The sequence below is a fragment of the Rhinoderma darwinii genome, chromosome 5, assembly GCF_050947455.1.
Source record: "Rhinoderma darwinii isolate aRhiDar2 chromosome 5, aRhiDar2.hap1, whole genome shotgun sequence".
NCBI classification, from domain to species: domain Eukaryota; kingdom Metazoa; phylum Chordata; class Amphibia; order Anura; family Rhinodermatidae; genus Rhinoderma; species Rhinoderma darwinii.
This window is the reverse complement of record NC_134691.1, coordinates 272,541,985-272,559,830: the sequence shown is the minus strand read 5'-3', so window position 1 is coordinate 272,559,830 and position 17,846 is coordinate 272,541,985. Positions and strand designations below refer to the sequence as shown.

Here is a 17,846-nt window from a genome sequence, read left to right as displayed (position 1 = left end):
ATTGGACAGAAAAATTAGACAGAAAATGTGAAAGTAGGAATTAGTCCTACCGGTAATTGACAGCACCACAGGAGGTTGCCCTATTGACCTCTATAGGGACAAGATGACAGTGAGGTTAAAAAGGCCCCTCCCACTTGCCAGTGTTTTTCAATTACTACACCAGTATGGATGCAACCCTATTTTATTTCTAGGGATAATAACGGACAAGTTACTTGCACAAATCAGAATTTCAACAAGGGGGAGGGAATGTAAGGGTGCTGTCATGATGGATTCCTGGAAATACAATTACCGGTAGGTCTAATTCCTACTTTTCAGTATATCCCTCATGACAGCACCACAGGAGCAATACCAAATTATAATTCTCAGGGTCGGAACTACAGATTGGAGCACTTTCCGTCCAAAGCTTAAATCCGTATCTGACAGAACATCTAGCCTATAATGTTTGCAAAACGTATGATGGCTTGACCAAGTGGCAGCTCTGCAGATTTGGTCCATAGAGGCTTCTCTTTCTGCCCAGGATGCCGAAATTGCCCTCGTTGAATGGGTTTTGATGCCTTGTGGGGCACATAGTCCTTGGGACTTGTAGGCTTCTTGTATGGTAGTTTTTACCCATCTCGATAGAGAGCCTTTTGAGGCTTTCTTTCATCTATTCTTTCCCCCATGCAGGACAAATAGATTTTTATCTGGTCTCCAGGAGGAGGTTCTATTCAGAAACTGAAGAATTGTTCGCCTGACATCCAGGCAATGGAATTTTTCTTCTGGTTGGTCTTTAGGATCTGGACAAAAGGAAGGTAGAATTATTTCTTGTTCCCTATGGAATGCAGTAGATACCTTCGGAATAAAGGAAGGATCTAGCTTTAGAATGATCTTGTTTTCTTGTACTTTTAGGTAGGGTTCTATGACCGACAAAGATTGGATTTCTCCAATCCTTCTTGCTGAAGTAATAGCGACTAAGAATGCAGCTTTTAGAGTTAAAAAATGCATACTAATCGTGTCGAGCAGCTCAAAGGGGGGAATCGCAAAGAGCCGTTAACACTACATTCAAATCCCAGGTAGGAACGGATTTCTTTAGGGAAGGTTTCAGTTTAAAGACTGCTTGAGTGAATCTTCTGATCCACCGATGTTCAGCTAAATTGAGCATTAAAAAAATTACTTATGGCTGAAATTTGCACTTTTAAAAAGGTACTAAGGCGAAGCCCTTTTTTGATTCCAGATTGTAGAAAATCTAGGATTTTCGCAATGTTGGGAGAAAAAGGGGGCTGGTCCTGGATCTCCATACCAGGAACAGAATTTCTTCCAAATTTTTTGATAGATTTTTGAGGTAACTTCTTTATGACTTGTTAAGATAGTTGAAATTACCTCATCTGACAGACCGTGGTTTCTCAAGATCTGCCTTTCAGGATCCAGGCTGACAACTTCAGAGTTTCTATTCCCTGAAAGAATAAGGGACCCTGGGAGAGAAGATTCTCCTTGACTTGGGAGCAGAGTCTTCCAACGCTAGGTACTTTACGATTGGAAACCAGCTTCTTTTTGGCCAATAGGGAAGAATAATGATGAGCTTTGTCAAACCTTCCTGGATTTTTCTTAATACCATTGGTATTAGAGGAAACGGAGGAAAGGCATAGGCGAGATCCATGTCCCAGGGTTGGGACAATGCATCTACTCCCAATGGGTTGTCTGAGATTTAGGGAGAAGAATGTCTCTACTTGGGAGTTTTTCCTTGTGGTAAACAGGTCTATTTGTGGATAACCCCATCTTCGGGTTAAGGACAGAAAAGACTTCCCTGTTTAGGGACCATTCTCCAGGGTTTACTTTTTCCCGACTCAGGAAATCTGCCGACAGGTTCTCTGAGCCTTTTAGGTGCACTGCAGAGACTGATGGGACATTTTCGTCTGCCCAACTGAAAATTTATGTAGAGAGGGCCTGAATAAGAGTGTGTCTTGTTCCCCCTTGATGGCGAAGAAAGGACACCGCTGTTGTGTTGTCCGATAAAACTCTTATATGTGTCCCTTTTATGATGGGTGAGGCTCTTATAAGTGTCTCCCATACGGCTTTTAGTTCTCTGAAGTTTGAGGACATCATCTTCATCTGAACAGGCCATGTGCCTTGAAAGTGCTTGTCTTGGATTACCGAACCCCAGCCGTGTTTGCTGGCATCTGTGGTAATTACCACATAAGGAGAAGTTCTCCAGGGGACCCCCTTGCTCATGTTTGTGCAGAGCCAGCAATGGAGAGATGCTTTCACAGTCTCGGAAATTTGAATTCAAGGAGTCCTGTTTTCGATCCCACTGGGACAGGTTCAGATTCTGTAAGGGTCTGGAGTGAAATTGACTCCATGAAATAGATTGGATGCAAGACGTCATCATTCCCAACATCCGCATTCCTTACCTTATGGAACAAGCGCTTTTCCTCCAAAATTTCCTTACTTCTGTCAGAAGTATTTGTTTCTCTCTTGGGAGGAAGGAATGTTGAAGGGAGGAGTCTAGTAGCACTCCTAAGACGACTTTCTGTTTTTGGGGAGTAAGACTTGACTTTTGGAAGTTGATTATCCATCCCAATTCCTGTAGTAGGGAAAGAACCTGTGACCGATGACGGTTTAAGATAGACGGAGTATCTGCTGTCAACAGTAAGTCATCTAGATATGGGATAATAACTATGCCCTGACTTCTTACGAATGCCATAATCTCTGCCATAATTTTTGTAAAAATTCTGGGGGCGGAGGAAATGCCGAAAGGGAGGCAGACAAACTGGAAGGACGGTTCTGAATCGCGAATCTGAGGAATCTCTGGTAAGCGGGGTGGATAGGAACGTGATAATACGCATCCTTTAAAATCGATCGTAAACATTGATGCCTCTTCCCTTATTAGAGGGATAGTCGATCTGATAGACTCCATCTTGAATTTTCAATATTTTACCCATTTGTTCAGGACCTTCAGGTTGATTATTGTCCTGTAAGAACAGTTTGATTTTTTGACTAAGAAGATCTTTGAATAGTGGCCCTTGAATTTTTCGTTGTGGGGAACTGGAGTAATTGCTCTCAATTTGAGTAGTTTCTGGATAAGGATCTGATGAAGGTATTTTGCTTGGTACTGGGTTATTAGAAATTTCTCTGGAGGAATGGAGGAGAATTCTATTTTGTACCCTTCTTCTATAATCTTTAGAACCCAGGGGTTCTGGGTTATTCCGGTCCATTTGGGATAAAATTGTAGGAGTCTTCCCCCCACACTCTTGGCGTCATTGATTTGAGGGCTGAAATTAGTTATTGGGGTTAAGGAGATATCCTCGACCGCTTCTTCCTTTGGGGTAACTCCAGCGACCGGACTTCCCTTTCCCGCTGTAGTTCTGTAAGGTTGGCTCCCTCTGTTGGCGAAACCTCCCAAACTGAGGGGGTGTTTTTGGTTTCTCTTCTGGAAACCCCTTTTTCCTATCTGCTGCATTCTCCTGCATGTTATCCAGGAGAGGACCGAACATCAGAGAACCTGTAAACGGGATAGAACACAATTTGTTCTTGGACTTCGTATCTCCTGACCACATCTTGAGCCATAATGCTCTTCTAGCAGCATTTGAGAGAGCCCCATTCCTGCCAGCAAATCTAATGGATTCCGCTGAAGCGTCTACCAAGAATCCGGTTGCCATCTTTAGTAAGGGTAGAGATTCTAATAGATCTTGTCGAGATGTCTTCATCAAATGGGTCTCCAGCTGGTTTAACCATATAAACATTGCTCTTGCTACAGATGTGGCCGGGACATTAGTAGTGATCAAAGCGGAGGAAGATTCCCAAGCTCTTTTAAGTAGCCCGTCTGCCTTTCGGTCCATGGCATCCTTCAACTGAGAGGAATCTTCAAATGGGATTGCGTTTTTTTTAGCAACCCTGACTACTGGGACATCTACTTTTGGGATCTCATCCCAAGGTTTAATGTCTCCTGGATCAAAGAGAAGTCTGTTTTTAAATTCTCTTGAAATGAAGAGCCTCTTTTCCGAATCCTCCCATTCAGTTGTTACCATTCTCTTGAGATTTTCGTTTACCGGAAAAACCTTTGTTTTCTTTTCCGTTAGACCCCCCCCCCCCCAACATCTCATCCTGGATGGTACGTGGTTCATCTTCTTCGGGAATATCCATGGTTTCCCATATTGCCTGGATTAAGGTATCAGACATCTCAGAAGAGAAGATTTTTTTTTTTCTCTTGAGTGGATGAAGTTGAAGGCAAGAGTTCCTCTCCTTCTAACTCACCCTCCGATAGGTAGTAACACTCCTGCTCCGAGTCAGACCCCTGAGATGGAGGACAATATTTTTGATCCACTTCAATCTGTGGTCTTTGTCCGGGACTGTGAGGGAGTTTCTTGAGGAGGGAGGCTACTGACTGACTCAATTCTTCACGAATCATAGCCCTAAGTTCAGACATAAATGTCGGTTGTTCCTCTTTTAGTACTTTTGCAATACAATCCTGACACAATTGTTTCCTATGTGACTCTGGCAATTTTTTCGCACAAGTCGCACATTTTTTAACCTTTTTATCAGTTTGTCTCTGAGAGGAATATTTATCCTAGAGAAAACAGAAGGCAGGTAAAGTATGGTGTACTTACATAAGGAGTCATAACCCTTACCCCAAGGGTGAGACTCACGTGACCCTGGTACATATCCGGAATTCCGTCAGAACGAGGAAGTTCCATTCCGCAACAGGAAACCGCCAATGCAATATGCAATCCACAAAATATCAATCCAAGTTAGAGGTATCAGCTCTAACTACATACCTGTGTGTGTCCCTTTAAATGCGGGCGTTTTAAATTTCCCGCCTTCCAAGATGGCCGCGGACCGGAAGTTGCCCGACGTAATTTCCGGTCGCGGCTATTCGTTGAGGTGCGGCCTCGTCATAGCCGGCCACTGAGGCCTGCTATGCGGCGCAGTGAGGATGCTGTTGCCGATGCTTCCAAGCCTATGGAGCTGCCGATCCCAGCTTGGTCCGCGGCCATGCCAAAGCCTGCTTGGGAATCCCGAACCCCACACACTACCGGAACCCGGCCTAGGATTCCTAAGGTAGGCGTTTTAAATTGGGAGCTAAGGGAGCTCTCGTTAGAGGGGTATTAGCCTAGGCTTTAGGAGGAATAGAAGGGGGGAGTGCACGGACCCCCCAATCTTGCCCCCTGCCCGAGTTTTTCTCCTGCAGCAACACAGGAGCGACGTCTCTCTGCTCCTGACCCTGTAGGGACAGGAAGAACACTGGCAAGTGGGAGGGGCCTTTTATCCTCTCTGTCTTCCAGTCCCTATAGAGGTCAATAGGGCAACCTCCTGTGGTGCTGTCATGAGGGATGTACTGGAAATAAAGATAGATGAATTAGCCCAATATCTAAACCTATGAACACTTATTGATGCGATTATTTACTTCCTTCCAAGTCATAAATTGCCTTTATTAAATTAAAGGGTTCCCCAACAACCAGACAAGTGGCTAATGTGATTTTTAGAAATATTTCTGGTTTGTTCTGCATACTTGGTTTGCTTTCATGCTTCAAATGTTTTAACCAGAGCAGCACAATTCAAACCATTGGGAAAGTCTCTGCAGCCACTTTTACCTCTTGGGTGATCCTTAGGCCCCATGCCCACTTCAGTTTTTTCCTTCAGGGTGCTATCCGTTTTTGTCACTGATAGCACCCTGAACCCATTCATTTCAATGGGGCCATGCACACTACAGTTTACTTTGGATCGGAACGGAGCAACGGACCGTCAAAAAGAGCATGTCCTACTTTGGTCCGGGATTCCGTGACCGTGAGGCCCATGCAAGTCAATGGCCAGTCAAAAAAACGGAAGGCATCCGTGTGCCGTCCGTGTGTGAAGGAGCCGTTGCCTAGCAACCGCCGGGCGGGCAGAAAAACATTAGAAAAATATTACACTAATCGGCAGCCACTTGTCTCTATCAATAACTGATAGAGAAAAGAGGCTGCTGATTAAAAATAAAATAAAAAGCATTTCATACGTACCCGGTCGTTGTCATGGTGACGAGTCCCACTTCTTCCTCCAGTCCGACCTTTTGTGACGCGGCAGCCTGTGATTGGCTGCAGAAGCCGCTGCTGCCTGTGACTGGCTGCAGAGGCCGCTGCAGCCTGTGATTGGCTGCAGAGGCGCTCACGTGGGATGAAGCGTCATCCCTTGAGGCCGGCCTTCTGACGTCATCCTGACGTGCGTGACCGCCACTACAGCCTGTGATTGGCTGCAGCGGCGACATGGATTGAACGTCATCGCTGGAGGCCGGACAGGAGGAATGTAAAGTATGAACTTAATTTTTTTTTTTTTTTATGGTTGCTGAAAGAGTTACCGCCGATCAGTGCAACCCATTAACTCTTTCAGCACCCTGGACAGTACCATGCTCGGCGCATGGAAACGGAAACGCTGTGTGCACACGGAAATCACACGGCCGCTAAAACGGGTTCACGGACCCGTCAAAACGGTGATGTAAGTGTGCACGAGGTCTTACTGTTCCCTTGATTAACAAAGAAGTTCATGTGGGATTTTACAAATACCCAGAAGGCTGAAATACGTTTAAACTCCAGTAATCAGTTTTGCATATTGTAAAAAATATTATTGGGTATGAATCTATAAAAGTGTAATTATTGCTTGATAAAAGGTTTTGAAAGGGTAGTTATATGGTAGATCCAGTGACTCATTTTACTTTACATTAGGTAACCTAAAGTCTTATTGAAAATTCTACCAATTGTGTTTACAATCAACTTTACTTTAAAATGTATTACTAGTCTTGGGCTCTGTTCATACTTGCGCGATCCATGATAGATAGGCAATGATGTGTTATGATCCATTTGACAGATCGGTCATGATCCATTTTTTGATAAGTTTCCATAAGATAGCAGTTTTCTTTTTGTTTTTTACTGGATAGAATTCCACACTATCCTGGCCATTGATGCAAGTGTTAATAGAGCCTAACACACATAGTAACTGTTGTATAATCAGTGGTAAATTTGTAAGAAGTGAGCTTATGGTCCAGTGGTTTACCACAAACAAAGCAAAAATTAATGGATCTTAAACAGTAACGAATAATACATTTTTCATAGGAAAAATACATATATTTCGACCATACCTTGCAGAATAAATCCAGTAAAGCTGAGAATGAAGTCTGTAAGCCAGAAAATGCAACACTTTCAAATACCTTGATGATTTGGTCTAAGGATGGCTGAAGAAAAAAAAAACAAAAAAAAAACGTTTCATAAACCAGTGTCCATAGTCCATGCAAAAACATACTAATTTGTAGCAAAAAAAATAAATTATAAATAAAATGTATATTAACCCCTTCAGGACACAGCCTGTTTTGGCCTCGTGGACACAAGATTTTTTCAAATCTGACATGTGTCACTTTATGTGGCAAGAACTCTGGAATGATTTTACCTATCCAAACGACTTAGATTGTTTTCTCGTGACATATTGTACTTTAATGAAAAAATTGTGGATAAATTCAATATTCATTTGTGAAAAACGTCAGATTTTAGTGAAAATGTGCCAAAATTTGCATTTTTTTTAATGTATTTGCTTGTAAAACAGATAGTAATACCACACAAAATAGTTACTAGTTAACATCCCCCCATATGTCTACTTTATGTCTGCATCGTTTTTTTTACGTCCTTTTATTTTTCTAGGACGTTACAAGGCTTAGAACTTTAGCAGCAATTTCTCATATTTTCGAGAAAGTTTCAAAGGGCTATTTTTTCAGGGACCAATTCAGTTCTGAAGTGACTGAGGGCCTTCTATATTAGAAAGTCCCCCATAAATCACCCCATTTTGAAAACTGCACCCCTCAAAGTATTCAAAGCCACATTCAGAAAGTATTTTAACCCTTTAGGCGTTTCACAGGAATTAAGGCAATGTAGAGGTGAAATTTACAAATTTAATTTTTTTTGCCAAAATTTATTTGTAATAAAAAAAATATGTAACGAGAAGGTTTTACCAGAGAAATGCAACTCAATATTTATTGTCCAGATTCTGCAGTTTTTAGAAATATCCAGCATGTGGCCCTAGCGTCCTAATGGACCGAAACACCAGCCTCAGAAGCAAAAAGGAGCACCTAGAGGATTTTGGGGCCTCCTTTTTTTGGGAATATATTTTAGGCACCATGTCAGGTTTGAAGAGGTCTTGTGGTACCTAAACAGTCAAAACTCCCCAAAAGTGACCCCATTTTGGAAACTACACCCCTCAAGGCATTTTTCTAAGGGTATAGTTAGCATTGTGACCCCACAGTTTTTTTTGCAGAATTTTGTGGAGTCTGTGAAGATGAAAATCGCCTTTTTTTCTGTGGAAACAGAATTCTTTTCATTTTTACAAGAAATAAAGGAGAAAAAGCACTCCAACATTTGTAAAGAAATTGTTCCCGATTATGGCAATACCCCATATGTGGTAATAAACTGCTGTTTGGTCCCACTGCAGGGCTCCGAAGGGAAGGAGCGCCTTTTGGAGCGCAGATTTTGCTGGATTGGTTTTCAGTGCCATATCGGGTTTGAAACGCCCCGGAGGGAACAAAATAGTGGAAACCCCCCAAAAGTGACCCTATTTTGGAAATTACATCCCTCAAGGAATTTTTCTAGGGGTATAGTGAGCATTTTGACCCAGTTTTTTTGTGGAATTAGGCCGTGAAAATGAATATCAACATTTTTGTCCACTAAAATGTTGAATTTTTTAATTTTCACAAAGGATAAAAGAGGAAAAGCACCCCAACATTTGTAAAACAATTGCTCCCGAGTACAGCAATACCCCACATGTGGTCATAAATTAATTTAGAATTTAATTAACCCTTTCAGGACTGAGGTTTGCTTTTTCATTTTCGCTTTTCACTCCCCGCCTTCCAATAGCCATAATTTTTTTTTATTTTTCCGTCAATAGAGCGGTGTGAGGGCTTATTTTTTGCGGGAAGAGATTTAGTTTCTATTAAAACCATTTCAAAGTACCATAAAACGTACTAGGAAACTGAAAAAAAATAATTTGCTCCATTGTTTTTTTTTTTAAGTCCGTCACCGTGCGGTAAAAACGACAACTTTAGTTTTATTCTGCGTCTCACTACGAATACGGTGATACCAAATTTATAGTTTTTTTTACTATTTTACTACTTTTATAAAGAAAAGACTTTGTTAAAAAAAAATTATTATTTTGTATCATCACATTCTGACATCCAGAACTTTTTTATTTTTTGGAGGATTGAGCGGTGTGAGGGCTTATTTTTGCTGGGACGAGCTGTAGCATTTATTGGTACCATTTTATGGTACATACATCTTCCTTATCACTTTTTATTACATCTTTTTTAGAGCCAATTCTTTATTTCTTACAGTGTTCACCGTGCGCAATAAATTACATTTTACTTTATTCTGCAGGTCGGTACGATTACGGCGATACCATATGTATATAGGTTTTTTTTGTTAGTTTTGCAGCGTTTGCACAATAAAATTACGTTTCTATAAAATAATTTATTTTCTGACACCCCATATTCTGAGCCGTAATTTTTATTTTTTAGTCAAAAAAGCTGTGGGGGGGTCTTGTTTTTTGCAGGACGGGTTATAGTTTTTATTGGTACTATTTTAGGGTAAATGCGACTTTTTATTCTATATCTTGGGAGGGATGGTGACCAAAAAATAGCGATGCTGACATTTATTTTGTTCGCAGCGTTCACCATGCGCAAAAAATAACATTATAGTTTCATAGTTTGGTTCGTTACGAACGTGGTGATACCAAATGTTTACTTAACGTTTTCATTTTTTCCTATAATAAATGACACAGAAAAACAAAAACTTTTATAAAACATTTTTATTAACCTTTTTTTTTTACACTTTATTTTTTTTACCTGCAGCCCTGATCGCTGCTTGAATACATTACCCTACCTAGGTAGTGTAACGTATTCCAACTGTCATTGTGACGTCACAGTCACTCTGACAGTAAGTCTACGAGGACCAGCCAGAGGCTGGTCCTCATAGACTTCCATACATGGCAGACCCGGAGGCCGTTGCCTCAGCAACCCCCACAATTGCATGGGGGCTGCTGATGTGCTACAAACCCTGTAAATGTGGCGATCACAATCAAGCGCCGCATTTAACGGGTTAATTGCCGAAATCAGAGGCGATGAGCCGCTGATCGGCAACACTGGAGTGTCAACTGTCAGGGACAGCTGACCTCCCAGTTCCCGATGCACACCTTGTTGCCGACCGTGTGCATCGGGAACAGCACAGAGGCTTCCTGTCAGAGTGACAGGAAGTCAATCAGGACCAGCCGGAGGTTGTTCCTGATGGGCTTCCGTCTATGGTAGACACGGAGGCCATTGTTTGGCTTCCGTTTGCCATGCTAACTAGCTATCGGCAAACCCTGCGATTTCGGACCGGGGTTTGTCGATATGCTAGAAACCCCTAAAATGCGGCGCTTGCAACCGATCGCCACATTTAAGGGGTTAATGCGCAAAAATCAGCGGCAAAGGACCGCTGGACGGCAAGAGTGGAGTGTCAGCTGTCGGTGACAGCTGACCTCTTGGTTCCCAGTCGCTGACAGTGTGCACCGGAAACAACTCAGTAACTATACATCCTCGTGCGGGAAGTAACCTCCCGCAACGACGTATAGTTACTTACTCGTGCGGATAGGGGTTAATGTAACACAAACACACATTTGTTTTTGAAAGCTTCTACAAAAATGAGAAAAATTTAATCTGTCATCTGTAATCTACGGTCCTAATGTGGCCTGTTTTTGTGAACAACCTTGGAATTAAAACCATAATTGCTTGTGTATGTATACCCCCGCCTTTTAAGTTGGATGTTCATGTCGCACTTTCCTAGATGTCAGACTTTACTTGTTGGGAATCTCAATAATGTGCAGGATGCTAAGTTGGACCGCCTGAGTAGGAACGGTTCTACTTCTTAAACTAACTTCTTTAGAAGAGTGGCTAGTTAGTAACGATTTATTTGATTTATGGAGACAAATATTCAAAAATCGGGTTCAATATTCATGCTTTTCCAAGTCACACTCCTCCTTTTCTCAGATTGACCTGGTCATTACAAGTTATCCTCATATATGGAAGCTTAACCCTGCTTTGTTCGTTTCATCCTGATCTTGTCACAGAAGAGGCCAGGTTTTAAAAAAAAAAAAAAAAAAAAAAAAAAGGTATCACTTAGGTAGTGCAGCTATTGGTATGGTATGCCTTTGAGGCGTATATCCGTTATAGGAGGTCCACGTTTAGAAAGAAGGCTTTTCTTGCCAAAAGTGAGCTTGATTACATCTCACCCCTCTGATAATTTGCTTACATTTCAATCAGCGAATTCACCATATAAAGAATTCTTGGAACATAGAGCTAGATTTAAAAGTATAACTATTAGGCATGAATCATGGCTTGAGTATGGTAGATTACTTGCTTAGCTAGTGAAGAATCAGACTAGGACAGAAATTTTGAAAATTAAAGGATATGGCTCGAAATATGAAGACCGATACCGATGATATGTTGGCCATATTTAGTATATTTTATAGTTCACTTTATAGAACACAAATCAGAATTAAAAATTTCTAGATACTACTGAATTTTCTGTTTTATCAGCAGATAAGCGGATGTTGGATGCTCCTATTTCTAGGGCTGAAGTCAAGGCAATTCTTGATTTACCTGGATCTAAAGAATGTGAACCTGATTAAATAATTTATAGAGTTCGATAGGTATACAATGACAACAATATGTGACTATTATTGACTTTTAAAGATACTTTCTTCACTCCTAAAGGAGGGCAAGGATAAATTACTGGCCGAATCTTATCGACCAATCTCTTTAATTCCAATACAAAAAAAATTGTCTAAAATCTTGGCGAACCGTTTGGCCCGAATCAATGAAAATGTAATACATGGGAATCAATCAAACTTTTTGCTTGGAGGATCAATATCTATTATTTTGCGGAAGGTCTTTCTAAAAATACAAGTTCCCCCCTATTAATGATGGGGATTGTTCTTTAATTTAACTCTATGCGGTAAAAGCTTTTGACCGTGTGGAGTGGGAATTTATGTTTAGATTTGAGCTGTTTCGCTGGTCCGTCATTAAACAGATTAGAAATTTATATAAAAATCCATTAAGCATGTGTCCCTGTGAATGGGACTAGGTCATCACTTTTTGTTTACAGAGTGGAACGAGGCAAGGATGTCCCCTTTGACCTCATGTTTATTTTAGTCATTGAGCCTCTAGCTCTTTTGATAAGGCATGACTCCCGTCTACTTGGTTTTGAATGGGAATGTTTCTCCAAAAAATGATATGCCAATGACCTACTCCTCTTCATGGCAAATACTTCTGGATCCTTAGGGGTATCGTTTAAAATTATTAGAAATCTAAAAAAATTCTGCCGTAGAACAATCAGTTGATTGAAAATAGCTCATTTTTATCTTTGAGCGAGGTGATATCTCCACATCCAGAATTTCTCTTAATTTGTCGCCTTACATTAAGAAAAAATAAATAAAAAAAAAGATAATTCAATTTCTGGAAACATCTTTCACTACCAGTTACGGGGTATGTAGGTTTATTAAAAAGGATTGTTCTACCTAAACTTCTGTATTTTTTTCAAAACTCCCCCATATGGTTACGGTTCAAAACTTTAAGTAGTATCTCTACTGAACTTATATGGCATAACCATAAAATAAGAGTGAAAATATACTGGATTTTGGAAGTCTTGGTGTACCCCACTTTAAGTACCATTTTCTTGCTGCCAAACGATGTCAGATTATGGATCACGAGAAAGGAAGAAGAGTTGGTAGATGGAGCCTATTTATGAGAGAGGAATCTTGGGGGGCATCTCTTGGTTTGCTGCATTCAAAACTAATGGTTCCAGCATTTGTTTCAAAGGGTGTGGGATAAAACTAGGAAGATCACTGGCCTAAACAGCCACTCAAAATTCTCGCCAATTTTTGATAATAAAAGGCAGAAACAATTATACAGCATGGCTAACATGGAACTACACTATTTTTTTTTTTTTACTGTACTTCATAATAAAAGAGCTTAATAAACAGTCTAAACCTGATGGATGGGCAAGTAGGGGGCTCCAATTTCTCTTTGATTTTTTTTCCCCTTTTTGGGCTAAAAAGATTTTGGGAGTATTGAGGAGGAATTGAACTCTTTCCCGACATAAACCATATATATACGGCGCAAGTCGAGTGGGGGTGTATCTTACAGCCGAAACTTCAGTGTAACAAGGGGAATCCCAATCCCGCTCGTTTAACCCATTAAATGCTACGGTCAATAGCGACCACAGCATTTAAATGGCAAGAAACAGGTGGGAGGCCCCCTGTAACGCTGCACCACCCTCCCCCCGCGACACGATTGCGTGATGACATTGGGAGCCCTGCCTCCTCCATAGGAGAGTGTCAATACAATGATATACTGCAATACATTAGTATTGCAGTATATCATGCAAGCGATCGCTGGTTCAAGTCCCCTAGGGGGACAAGTAAAAAAAAAAAAAAAAAAAAAAAGTTATGGGTATGGGTACCCAGCAAGTAGTCCTGATCCCTGGATTAAGTAATATATTCGAAAAACATTTTGCAGCACTCCAGTGAAAGATAAAAAAATTGTGACTTGTTCAATCAATATCAGTGCACTGATTTTTATATACAGTGAAGGAAATAAGTATTTGATCCCTTGCTGATTTTGTAAGTTTGCCCACTGTCAAAGACATGAACAGTCTCGAATTTTTAGGCTAGGTTAATTTTACCAGAGAGAGACAGATTATATAAAAAAAAAAAAAACAGAAAATCACATAGTCAAAATTATATATATTTATTTGCATTGTGCACAGAGAAATAAGTATTTGATCCCTTTGGCAAACAAGACTTAATACTTGGTGGCAAAACCCTTGTTGGCAAGCACAGCAGTCAGACGTTTTTTTGAGATCATTAACAAGTTCCCCCCGTGTAGTTTTTGGCTGAGCTCTCACCTTCCTCAGGATCAAGGATACCCCACGAGGTGAGATTTTGCATGGAGCCCCAGATCGATGTCGATTGACAGTCATTTTGTGTGTCTTCCATTTTCTTACTATTGCACCAACAGTTGTCTCCTTCTCACCCAGCATCTTACTTATGGTTTTGTAGCCCATTCCAGCCTTGTGCAGGTCTATGATCTTGTCCCTGACATCCTTAGAAAGCTCTTTGGTCTTGCCCATGTTGTAGAGGTTAGAGTCAGACTGATTAATTGAGTCTGTGGACAGGAGTCTTTTATACAGGTGACCATGTAAGACAGCTGTCTTTAATGCAGGCACCAAGTTGATTTGGAGCGTGTAACTGGTCTGGAGGAGGCTGAACTCTTAATGGTTGGTAGGGGATCAAATACTTATTTCTCTGTGCACAATGCAAATAAATATATATAATTTTGACTATGTGATTTTCTGTTTTGTTTTAAATATAATCTATCTCTCACTGGTAAAATTAACCTAGCCTAAAAATTCTAGACCGATCATGACTTTGACAGTGGGCAAACTTACAAAATCAGCAAGGGATCAAATACTTATTTCCTTCACTGTATATATATATATATTTATTGGTATCGCAATAATCATATTGACCCGCAGAATAAAGTTAACATGCCGTTTTCACCCGAACGCCGTAACAACAAAACCGAGCAAAAATGAGGAATCGTGGGGTTTTTTCCCATTCCACCCCACAAATATTTTTTTTCCCCAGTTTTCCAACTACATTATATGGTACAATAAACGGTGCCGTGAAAATCTACAATTCGTCCCACAAAAAACACTCCAATATTGATGGAAAAATAAAAAAAAAAGTTATGGCTTTTGGAATGTGGTGAGGAAATAAAAAAAAAAAAAGTTAAAATCCAAATTATGTCTGGGATGGGAAAGTGATAAATATTCCTAAAAAAGATTACGTAGCTTTACAACTTAAACATGCATTTGGCCACATGCACGGAACTGTAGTTTTGGACCCATTCATTTCTAAAAGGACACTGACAACTTTCCGTATATTTACGGATGTGTCTGGGACGTAGAAATGATCTTCAAATTATAGAACATGTCCTATTCTCCACAATTGCGGAATGGACTCTCCCAAAAAAAAAAAGTCTATTGGAGCTTACACAATCGCGGACGGCTATGGATGTGGATCCGTGGACAGTAAAAACCCTTACAATAATGTGCATGAGGCCTTACTGTGAACCTCAAGGCTCTATACAACAAAGGACTAGTTAATTCTTGAAAACATTCTTGCGACTCCTTTATCCAGAAAATGCTGATCTAGAATTTATGTTTTACTACGACCTTCAGAGAAAATCTACACTAAGGCCTCATGCACATGACAGTAGCCATGTGAATGGCCCGTGATTGTGGCATGGACGGCCGCAGAGTGTTATCCGTGGACCGCCCGCCCGCAAATCACGGACCGTGCATACATTGATTTTAATGAGGCCGGACCAATGCAGCCCGTATGACGACGTCCTATCTTTTTGTGGTCCGGGCTCCCGGCCAATGCACGGACCTTGGAAACCACAGTCGTATGCATGGGCCCATGGAAATTAATGGGTCCGAAAATCACCCGCAGATTTGCGGGTGAATTGCGGCCGCAAAAACACTTTCGTGTACATAAGGCCTAAACGTTGCTATGATAAATGGCCTGAACAAGATCTTTATTTGTCCCTTGATGAATGGATTGAAATTGAAAACACCAGGCTTACCTCTCTAAGTCAATCTAATAGGACAATTCAAGTTTTCCTTCTTAATTAAGCTTATCTTACTCCTAGGATACTCTATTAAATAGGTTACTATGAAAGACGTTATAAATGCAGTTTGGCAAATTGAGACTTTATTCATCTGATCTGGAGTTGTTCCAGGCTGCACAGATGGACACTAGTTACGAATTCCATAAATCTGACATTTTCTAAATCAATTTGGAGCTTAAAGAGAAAAGGTCACCTGCCAAAAAAACTGCAGCTAACATCTCAGTTAGATTGCGGGCGCCTCAGATTCTGCGCTTTTTATTTTTTTCTTCTAGCCCCAACCATGGCAGAGATGTCGGGGCAATAATTTTTGGAGCCCGATTTGCAAATTAGGCCTTTGACTGTCAAGTAGACTGGTAACATCTGTCACTTGATAAGGGGTAACCGCCCACTTGACAGTCAAAGGCCTCATTTGCATATCAGACGCCAAACTAACTGCCCCGATATCCCAGGAATGGTGAGGGCTAGAAGAATAAAATAAAAAAAGATTCAGAATCTGTGAGGCGCCTGCAATCAAACTGAGATGCAGTTTTTTGGGTAGTTGAACGGTTCTCTTTAAACTTTTATTGTGGGTAAATTCTCAGATTTTTTAAAATAAAACTGCAGCCTCTAGAATTGAACTTGTTTCAAGGAACTAGGAATTGGAAGATTAAACTGGCCCCTTCCCTTGCAGCTTGGTAAACCACTATCGATTGTTTGGTCCTAATTGAAAAATTTACCTAGAAACTAAAGTCTTTTTTAAAAATTTTAAACATTTTGGTGATCATGATTAAATATGGGATAGACTAGTAATAGGCCACTGAGCCTAGAGCAACAATAACCTGTCACTGTAAAATCCATTTGTCACGTAGATGCGGACACCAGGAGGCAGACATTAAAGTAAATTCTAAGCTACTTCCACCAGCTATACCCCTCTCCTGCAGACACTGAGCTGAGCCAGTTTGGTACATAAGCAGTAAAACCAAAGAGAAAGCAGCAATGCAACATACATAACCTGAATGGAGAAACAAAAACACTATGAGAACCGAGGAAAAAAACAAAAAACAAAAACAAAAAAACACATTCAGAGAAAACGTCCGTAACACTAGAAGACACCTTCAAAAAGAAAACATTTTGGAAGTGGAGGGATTCTAGGGCGACCCTTTCGAGGAGAGCTTAGGGTTTAAGGATGGGATTTCCCTGGGGTAGTTAGGCCTCTTTTTTTTTTATTTTATAAATTTTTATTTTCCGTTTTCAATAACACACAAAAGATAAGAGCATACAAGAGAAGCACAAACATCGGCACGCAGGCCAAGATATGCAGCAACAGTAAATGCGAAAAATAGTATTGAGCAACTGAGAACGTCACCAGAAAAACCATCCTGTGCACCCTGAAAGCAGCAGACATGAACAGCGACCTGTAAGAAAAGCAGGACATAAAAGTGAGAGAAGCAGAAAGAAGAAGGGAAGCGGAGGGAAAAGAGAAAGGATAGGGAACTTACATGAAGCACCAGACCAGAGGAATTAAAGTCAAGAGGCAACAATGGTCCTAAATTCCACAGAAAATTGAAATCTAATCCAATGATGCCAGGTTTTGAGGAATTTAGCATGGGTCCCTCTCATGGATGCAGTGAGATCCTCCATTCTCATAATCTCCTGAATCTTGCCGAACCACTTATCCACCGACAGAGGAAGAGATTGTCTCCACAGCGCAGGAATGCATGCTCTAGCCACATTCATCAGATGGCGAACCACTGAGCGCCAGTACGTAGTTAATGGAATATCACACAGATGGAACAGGAAGAAGGCCGGGGAACATGAAAGGGGGAAATCCATAAATTTGGAGGAAATGCGCCACACTTCCGACCGGAAGTGAACTGCGGGCAGTCCCAAAAGATGTGTAAAATTGTGCCCACATGATCTCCTCTCCAACAAAACGGGGAGACAGCAGGTATTAATGCGTGCAATCTGGAAGGCACTCTATACCAGCGTGACAAGATCTTAAATCCTGCCTCCTGGAATCTTCCAGCCATGGAGGATTTGTGTGTTTTTGTAAACAAACGATCCTTATGTTCCACAGTAAATGTTAGACCCAAGTCCCTCTCCCAACTAACCAAACAGGAAGGTGTGGAGAGGTTGGATGGAGAAATTAGAAGAG

The 17,846-nt window shown here is 40.9% G+C and overlaps 1 protein-coding gene across 4 annotated transcripts in view; it reads right to left on the bottom strand.

Annotated features, from left to right (window-relative positions):
* Positions 1–17,846, bottom strand: part of TOPAZ1 (testis and ovary specific TOPAZ 1) — a 170,277-nt gene that overhangs the window by 82,124 nt on the left and 70,307 nt on the right. For all 4 annotated transcript variants that reach the window (XM_075827153.1, XM_075827155.1, XM_075827151.1 and 1 more), the window contains one exon: positions 7,085–7,177. In XM_075827153.1, coding sequence (XP_075683268.1) covers positions 7,085–7,177 — 93 coding nt within the window. The remainder of the gene's footprint in view (positions 1–7,084; positions 7,178–17,846) is intronic.